Below are 9,582 nucleotides of genomic sequence, written 5' to 3'. Positions count from 1 at the left end.
ACTGTATTTATATAGAACTTATTGTGTGATAAAAGCAATGTAAAGAGGAATCATACATACTTTTGGCGAGTCACAAGTCCAGATGAAGCCCACTTAGGGAATGTTTTGATGAATGGAGGCAGACTGAGAAAAATCCTTTCAACATCAGAGGCTCTAGACATTGAAGTCTCTGTCAGGATCTCCACAGAGCAGTTTGCGATTTTCTCTCCATCTTAACAATGGGAAAACAGTAGAACATGCAATTAAAGATCATGCTACATAAAACTATTTAAAAAATGCTGTAGATGGTTGCTGTTCAGTTTTACCTTTGATTTTCTGCAGAACATCCTCTCTCTCAAAGACATCTGGTAACCCAGGTACTCGAACTGGGTCGCAGAAACATTCTCCAGGTTGAGAGTTCAAGACTATCGGTACATAGACCTCATGTTGTGAACTCTCTTTCTAGGGTAGATAGAAAGGTAGAAAGTATGTATCACACAGGGGTTTGTATGATACATGTACAGTGTTATGCCTGTAAAGTCTAGGTGCAGTATCTCAATTCACCATTTAAGTTATTTCATAACGTGTTTCAGTAGGGCTACAGTAGAAACAGCTTTAATCAACAGCATCTCAAAAGACAATGGGCACACCTTTGCTTCAGATAACAGGTAGGCCCAGCACACTGGTGCATTCTCAAAAACATCTGAGTCTTCAATGATTGTGTCACCTCTTCTTTTGTGGAGGCTTGGCAACAGCTCTCTGAAGAGATTGTACAATCCTTCAACGATAGCAACCTAAAACAAATGTATACATTTTATTCATACATTTGTGGACATATTAAATGATATTATATTTGTATGCTTTTGTGACAAAATATATATCACCTTCTGGGTCCTTGTTCCAACCTCATTTCTATACAACAGCTGATGCAGACTTTGGGCCAAAGGTTTGCACCCACTGAGCTTTCAAATGTATGCAGTCACTTTGTTTAATACATCTCCAGAACGTTGTTCTCTATTGTTCTGTAAAGATTAGGGGGAAAGCATCAATGTGTTATAGCAGGGGACGAAGTTCACATCAAAACCAATGAGACAAGCAAAGGAACCATGTTGCATGCTTGGCCTGAGCATTGGTCAAACATGACAAGACAGTGTAATAAATATTGGAATATCTCACAATGGCATAAAGTGAAGAAAAGAAAGCACTGAGTCCTTTCTGGGATTGTTGCACTGAGGGAACGACATCATTGAAGTAGAATTCCTTAATGTCTTGACGCTCATCAGGGAAGGAGGACAGAGAAAAGACCACAGTTGACTCCTCATTGATTCCACAATCTAGCAAAGTCTGTCCAACTCCACCGCGTTTACATCTGCAGAAACATCAATATTGACTTAATAATGATGGCTTATCATGGCTACTGATGCTGTGTGAAAGAAAACATTGTATTGATACTATCAGTAGTCAAAACATTAGATGTGCTGGGGTTTTAAAATGTATGTGTTTTTTATGCTATCAAATGTATTACAAATTCCTTGCTCTGCAATTCAGCGGATGTTGACGAAAATGATCACGCTAAAGGGATTGGTGCGCTAAGAGGTTAATGATTAAATGAATTAATGAACATAAGATTACTTATAATGGAGGACATGTGCTGGGATTCCACTTTCATCAGAGAGCTTCTGTCTCAGATCTCGTAATGTGTCACTTGCCAAGTCCACCTTGACCTCAAAGTCTCCCTGTTGATGAAAAGTGTTCATATATAAGTATTAAAGGTAGACTCAGCGGGATGACGTAGATGCACAAAGTAAACAGCATAGTGGGTCAATTAAAGAGTACAAGGCTAAACTTCTCAGCTGTTTTGGTCCCATAACTAACGCGTTGTAGCAGCGTGAATGGAACCCGCGCAGATACTGTGAGCGACAAAGAAAATGACCTCGACTGCCTGTACCCCCGCACATTGACTCGGTACTGGTACCCCCTGTATATAGCCTCCTTATTGTTGTCATTTTCTTGTGTTACTTTTTGATTTCATCGTATTTATTATTTAGTAAATATTTCTTCAACTGCATTGTTGGTTAATTAAGGGATTGTATGTAAGCATTTCACAGTAAGGTCTACTACACCTGTTGTATTCGGCGCATGTGACAAATAAAATTTGAGCAAAGTCTTGCATCGCGCTCAGCACAATATTTGCAGTGCTGCTCTTGGCAACATCATTTCGCTGAGTCTACCTTTAAATAAGGAACAGCAATGATTTTGGAAGAAATCCAGGGATCACACCCTTTCATACACACAGGTTTGGGAAAATGTAGGCGACAGTAATAGCTGATTTGTGCTTTATCCGGAATTCAGTGTGTACGCTAAAACACAGAATGTGGCATTGAAAACATTTCCCCCCACTTCACCAGTCAATGTGTAACCATTTGTGTATGGAACGCAGACCCAATAGAGTACACCAATGTAAAGATCAATTCACCTTGAGCATGATGTGGCATCGAACATTATCCTCTCCTGTCATGTCAGTAATTTCTTGCAGTGTCACTAGCAGGGCTGGTCTCAAGTTCTCCTTGGGTGTAAACATGGCATAGAGCTCACTTCCAATTTCAATGTGCCTGTCTTTCAAAGACCCTAATGGGTGAAATAGAAGATGCATGTCAACACAAGGGATGGTCCATGTCATTACACAAGTTTCTTTTCACTCAGATTATACTGAAGTAGACAAGAATTACCAACCCTTTCAAATGGACGTATACAAAGATGTGTATCATAATATACTGTAAAGTGTTGTACCATGCAAATATGTCTTAGAGGCTACATGCATTTGATTGTATAGCTGTGATACAGTTATGGGGCCAACAATGGTGGGAACTGAGTGAAATAAGAAAACTATGCAAACTGTATCTGGTTAACTGACATGTGTTGAAGAAAGGATCATCAGTTAGAGGCATTCCATCAACGGTGTAGAGGCACACAGCTGTAGAGTTCTCAATGCCCTCTTGGTGACAGATCCTGAGCATCAGGTCTTCAACGGTGTAGAGGCACACAGCTGTAGAGTTCTCAATGCCCTCTTGGTGGCAGATCCTGAGCATCAGGTCTTCAACGGTGTAGAGGCACACAGCTGTAGAGTTCTCAATGCCCTCTTGGTGGCAGATCCTGAGCATCAGGTCTTCAACGGTGTTGGTAGCAGGATCCATGTCTGCATTCAAAATTGTAAAAAGGGAGTAAGGATAGTTTCTGATGTGATGCTTTTGATTACACATATAGCTCTGGAGCAGCTCACACACCTAGGGTGTATTCACTAGGAACCAAACAGAAGCAAATGGAACGAAACGGGGAGGGACCTACCTGAATTTGTCCAATAGAAACTCTTATTTTTCGTTGCAAAATGTTTTGGACTAATGATTACACAACTTGATTAAACATATTGCATTCTAAACTTGGGGCGGCAGGGTAGCCTAGTGGTTAGAGCGTTGGACTAGTAATCGGACGGTTGCAAGTTCAAACCCCCAAGCTGACAAGGTACAAATCTGTCGTTCTGCCCCTGAACAGGCAGTTAACCCACTGTTCCCAGGCCGTCATTGAAAATAAGAATTTGTTCTTAACTGACTTGCCTGGTTAAATAAAGGTAGAAAAAAAAAAAAAAAAAACTGAAGCCCATGATAAGCAGTTTTGGGAGACAAGTGTGTTGGTAGAGTGTGGCAATAAAGTGTGTCAATCAGACCCCTGGGGATGGTTGTTCAAAATGTATCTGATTGGATTACCCCTATCGGATAGGATTAGAATAGTTTTTTTTCCAAAACTGAAGAATTGGATTCTGATCCCCCCCGGATAGGGATAAGGATTTGGTCATCCAATCTGACCTTTAAATCAGGGATTGTAGGTCATTTAGCATTTTTCAAAACTCAAAGGTAGTGATTAGGATAGTTTTGATCATCTCGATTCCACTAGGAGGGTGGATTTAGAAAGGTGAAAGGCACTACAACCAAGAAATATCAATGTAACTCAGGGCAGCTTTATCAAAAACGTTTTTCCATCTGAAAACCAAAGGATCATTATATTAAATGTCCCCGAGCTGACATGGTAAATGTGGTCAGTTGTTATATTGAGAAGTGTCAAATAAATACATCCATTTACTTATAAGTGAAATGCAGGCTCTACTATTTTGAATCAAGGTACATTATTCATGGAGTTTAACTCATCTCTGTTTCTCTATGACAATGAAGAAGTAGTAACACAACCTGTCCAGTAGATGGCGAGGTGTAGGTCTGCTCAAAGCACTGAACATCTGGATTCTGTGACCTTGATATTGTGGTATCCGGATCAGAACGATCCTATCCAATTATTTTCTGGAAAATCGGTTCAAAAACAGACAGATCGATTTGGTCCGGGATAGCAAAAATGAGGATTACAGAATCCGGATCATTCTGATCCCCCAAAATGTTTTGAAAAACCGTCCCGAGGACTGGAGTTTGCCTATCCTTGGTCTGGAGAATGCCAGGCTATGCCTAAACCATGCCTTACATTGGTCTGGTGTGCATTAGTATTACCGGCCTATATGACATGTCATTATTTTTCATGTTGACATTATGAATCAATTATATTAAATATGTGCATTTTTAAAGTGAGTTTAGCTGGCTAAATATGACCACTTTGAGCGCGCTAAAGTTAACTAGCTAGGCCCAGCCTTGCCCAGCCAAGTAATAGTGGACGACTTTTCCAGGAACTGTGCAATAATACTCACCTTAACACATTGAAGGCCTGCCATTGGGTGACAGGAGCTATATAGCTATGCCTACTCAGTCGGTTACATTTACACTACGGAGAAAACGCTTTTGATAGCTGGGTTCAGCAGCTGCTCGTCTTCAACACAGTATCGACGTTTTTGGGGAACTTTTTTTATAAATACGTTTTTATTTCCGCATTTCTACAATTTCTTTGTAACTACGTTTTGACTTCCGCATTTCTACTTGTTTTACTGTTAGGTGTTGTAGCACCATCTGCTGGAAATTTGGAGGATTGATCACCAGGGAACTCCTGTCTTTACACGGTGCACACAGGCCAGTCGGAGAGCAGTCCAGACCCATCTGCGCTGCACGGCAACACAAAAACAGGACCGTCTTTAGGACTACTTGGCGCTTCACGGATGGTGAATTATTCTGCCGAACGTCTATTGAATAGCTATTGTTTTGGTTGTAAGGAAATTCCTTTTTCATTCTTTTCTCACAATGTCTGCCACTGAAGAGAGGTAAGAATGACTGATATTGTTGGTTTAATTTGCGTAACAGACTGATTACATGATTTGAACAACATTTAGCAAATATATTAATTAATATTGCAAACTTAATGTATGGTGAAATATGTTGCTGTCTAAAAACAGGAATATCTTACTTTTTACAGAGCAACAACACTTTTGCAGCTATTCTGTTGGTGTAATTCCTACAATAATTAATGCTGTTTTTTTAAGGGTGAGATTGTGCACTTCAACATATTGTTCTATTACAGATAGCTAGCTACTTAAAGTGATTGTTATTTGAAGTTTAAAAAATATATATCCTGTGACCTGTGTATCTGATAATAATGACTCGTGTAGGTCACCAGGTATAATATCCAATTTGTGAAAAGTACATGCATTCAAAACAGGGATAACATCTGTAGACAGACGGTCTGAAACCCGTGTTGCCCAATTGTTCCTCAAAACAGTGCATCATGCATGCCTCAGGAATCACTTTTATTGACTACTGGCTCAACAGCTTCATTTGAATGATTAATGAACCACTATCGAATGACAAAATATCAATAGCAAATCCATCTCCATTTTACATCACTGTAACATAGTTTTGTTCTTTGCATAGAGTAGTTTCTTTGCATCATTTTGTCCTTCAATCTCCTTTTTTAAACGTTACAAGCATTTCGCTACACCCGCAATAACATCTGCTAAACATGTGTATGTGACCAATACAATTTCATTTGATTCACAGCACATAGTAGGGCTGTAAGGATCTCTGCCACAGCACAATTCCAGCCACCGGATCTGTCCCTGTTACACAACCGCTGCTTTATGCAGACTCCTCCCCCCTAGAGAATTAGATAAGCCACTCAGAAATAGTACCCTTGCTTGAATGGATAGTCGACTCTCTCCTCCCACAGTGCAGCACACTGAGATGCTGTTAATAATATGTGGGTGGTCAGTTAGATGGACCTGAGCCCTACTTTTCTAGAAAGTTCTATAGGTGTCTTGTTGTGATGTGTTTTCAGTATACAGCACAGGAGTGGTACCTTAATTGGGAAGGACAGGCTCGTGGTAATGGCTGGAGCGGAGTCAGTGGAATGGTATCAAATACATGTGTTTGATGCCATTCCATTTGCTCCGTTCCAGACATTATTATGAGCCGTCCTCCCCATCAGCAGCCTCCACTGGTATATAGGTCAGGTTAGAGGTTACATGTCCACTAGCACACACTAGGTCATGGTTTCCTAGCCAGGCTCTTAATTCCTGACCTAATTCCCTCTCTGCCAGTGAGCTGTAAATAATTAGTTTTTTAATGGTTGGTTTAGTACAATAATAGAAACATGTTACTAGTTTTGAGTGTGCATGCCAAATGTGGGGTGTTTTGAGTGAACAAACTCTGCTGACATTCTTCATTACATTTTTAATTGGAAGTACAATAGGCTACGTAGCTTTAATCCCAGCCTGCATATACAGTACAATAGGCTACGTAGCTTTAATCTCAGCCTGCATATACAGTACAATAGATTACGTTGCTTTAATCCCAGCCTGCATATACAGTACAATAGGCTACGTAGCTTTAATCCCAGCCTGCATATATAGTACAATAGGCTACGTAGCTTTAATCCCAGCCTGCATATACAGTACAATAGGCTCCGTAGCTTTAATCCCAGCCTGCATATACAGTACAATAGGCTACGTAGCTTTAATCCCAGCCTGCATATACAGTACATAGCACTCTGAGGTGAAAGGCTTTTTTGGGTCAGGCTAGTGTCTCTACTGTTTTTATTTGAACTGGTACCCTATGCTAACTGAGCATCCTATCCAAGGCCACTTATATTACAATAACTTTAGCATGACTTAGCCAACCTCACCTTGTTGCTCTGTGTACCGCCAGTCCCATGTTGGTGTCGTATATGGGCTGCTCCAAACGCCAGGCTCCAGGGCCTCTGTGGTGCTCCTGATGCCCCTCACCCACCGCTGAAGATCCCAGGTGGGCGAGGGACTGGCAGGGATCCCCCTCTCCATGTGCTCCTTCACAAAGTGAGTCCCTATAGGGCCCCATCCCAATAGCCAAACAATGTATTCTTCCTCCATTGAAGTTATCAATCAAAGATCTGAGAGAATTGGATTGGTTAAAGCAATGGGGTTAGAAACATGAATTTCACTCATCCAAACACATAGGTCATTAAGGGAAGAAATTAGGAAGGATGTCTGTTTTAATAACCATGAGGAACAAAGAGGAATGTTAAAAATTAGCAAATTTTGTCAAAAAATACATTGCATCGTACTGTTTAGCTTTATAGCCATAAGCCCACAGGCACTTCACTTGATGCTCCATCTACCATTTGAGAGACTGCGTTCTGGTTTACATGGTCTGTTTAGCTACTTGTTAACATGTTCAGGGATGTGGGTCACTGTGTCAGGCGCCAAAACCCACTCTCGTTAACCCAGAACGCTAGTGAACCACAAAATGACACGAGCCCAAAGATACTCAGCATTCCTACACACGCCCAAAAGCATGCTCTTAAAGTTAGGTTAATCCTTGCTACTTTTAGTAGTGAACAAGTGACCCTTGTACACAAGGACAAGTTTCACCCTTGACTGCCTGGAATGAGTCAAAATGGGAGAACAGGCAGAGAATGGCTTGAATATCCCTGTGTGTAATTTACAGGTTAATGTCGCTATGTGTACAGGTTAATGTCGCTATGTGTACAGGTTAATGTCGCTATGTGTACAGGTTAATGTCGCTATGTGTACAAGTTAATGTCAGTCACTGTGTCGATCAAACAGCAATGGTGAAGATAGTAATTCTGCTGGAGGTCCATTGGTTAGAAAAAATATTACGCTCATAGGCAATAATCATAACAACAGGAATCCCTTACTGAGATAGATGCTAGATCAGGCTAAAGTGTAACCAATCTAGTTCCTAGATATAAAGCTGACAAAGACATATGTTATGGGTCAAAACCTTGTCCATCTAATAACTGTGGAAGATCTGTTTCGAACAGTGTGCCAACACGTTTTGCTTCCCTCTCTCAGGATGGAAGGCTGACAGTGACCCAGGTGACCTCTGTGCGTGGATCTCTCCCCATCCTGCACTTTCACTACCAGCTGAGCGAGCAACGCAATGCATGCTGGGAGACTATGTTCACCTCAGACAGCCTCTTCCTGGAGATCCCAGAGGGGTCACTCCCTGAGGGCAGCAAAGAGGGGTGAGGAGGAACTGCCATCTGTCCTTGCTGGGTTTATAGTCATGCAAACATACACCTGTTATAAGCATGCATTATGCCCTCAGTAAGGCTGGGATTAAGTCTAAAAAAATACATTTTCAAGATTTTAAATTTAAAAACGTGCACTTTAAAGCAACAACAAACAAACAACAAATTATTATTTACGATGACGGCCTTCCAAGAGACAAAAGGCCTCCTGTGGGGACGGGGGCTGGGATTAGAAATAAAATGTAGGACAAAACACGCATCACGACAAGAGACACCACTACATATAGAGAGACCTAAGACAACAACACAACATGACAACACAGCATGGCAGCAACACATGACAACACAGCATGGTAGCAACACATGACAACACAGCACGGTAGCAACACATGACAACACAGCATGATAGCAACACATGACAACACAGCACGGTAGCAACACATGACAACACAGCACGGTAGCAACACATGACAACACAGCACGGTAGCAACACATGACAACACAGCATGGTAGCAACACATGACAACACAGCATGGTAGCAACACAACATGACAACACAGCACGGTAGCAACACAACATGACAACATGGTAGTAGCAGTAGCACAACATGGTACAAGCATTGTTGGGGACAGACAACAGCACAAAGGGCTAGAGACAACAAATCAGCACCTGAAGCAGCCACAAGTGTCAGTAGGAGTGTCCATGATTGAGTCTTCAAATGTAATGATGGAGATAAAACGGTCCAGTTTGAGTGTTTTTTGCAGCTCGTTCCAAATGTTACAGAACATCTAGCCGCTCGAGAGCACCCTTACCTGCCGATCTATAAATTACATCTCCGTAATCTAGCATGGGTAGGGGGTGAGGAGCGATTGCGATAGAGGAAACAAAGTCTAGATTTAACCTTAGCCTGCAGCTTGGATATGTGCTGTACTGGGTGGAGCCACAGAGGACTACTTTGGGAGAATCCTGCATATTTCAGTGTACATGAGTATGGAAGGGAACACAACGGAGCAACACTTACATTTGAGATACACCCCTATCTTCTTTCCCCTCTTCTCTCTCATCAGACTCACCAGTCTCCTCATGTTCTCAGAAGAAAAGTTAGGAGTCAGCCATGTGTTTCTGTGGTTCTCCAAAAGCAGAGTGGATCAAGGT

At 41.5% G+C, this 9,582-nt stretch overlaps 1 protein-coding gene and 1 pseudogene across 1 annotated transcript; one reads left to right on the top strand and one right to left on the bottom strand.

The window, feature by feature from the left end:
* Positions 1–64: 64 nt before the first annotated feature.
* LOC135539077 (uncharacterized) lies at positions 65–4,888 on the bottom strand. Its single transcript, XM_064964938.1, has 9 exons — positions 4,721–4,888; positions 2,894–3,175; positions 2,456–2,607; positions 1,612–1,715; positions 1,156–1,348; positions 864–1,001; positions 630–773; positions 306–441; positions 65–211 (listed from the first exon to the last, which is right to left on the bottom strand). Exons 2-6 carry the CDS (start codon positions 3,171–3,173, stop codon positions 945–947), a joined length of 786 nt encoding a protein of 261 aa, XP_064821010.1. The 5' UTR covers positions 3,174–3,175; positions 4,721–4,888; the 3' UTR covers positions 65–211; positions 306–441; positions 630–773; positions 864–944.
* Positions 4,889–4,931: 43 nt separating this feature from the next.
* Positions 4,932–9,579, top strand: LOC135539078 (ornithine decarboxylase antizyme 2-like; annotated as a pseudogene).
* The last annotated feature ends 3 nt before the right edge of the window (positions 9,580–9,582 follow it).

Source organism: Oncorhynchus masou, unplaced genomic scaffold (assembly GCF_036934945.1).
Source record: "Oncorhynchus masou masou isolate Uvic2021 unplaced genomic scaffold, UVic_Omas_1.1 unplaced_scaffold_434___fragment_2___debris, whole genome shotgun sequence".
NCBI lineage: Eukaryota > Metazoa > Chordata > Actinopteri > Salmoniformes > Salmonidae > Oncorhynchus > Oncorhynchus masou.
The sequence above is the reverse complement of the archived record's forward strand: the minus strand, read 5'-3'. Positions and strand labels throughout refer to the sequence as shown.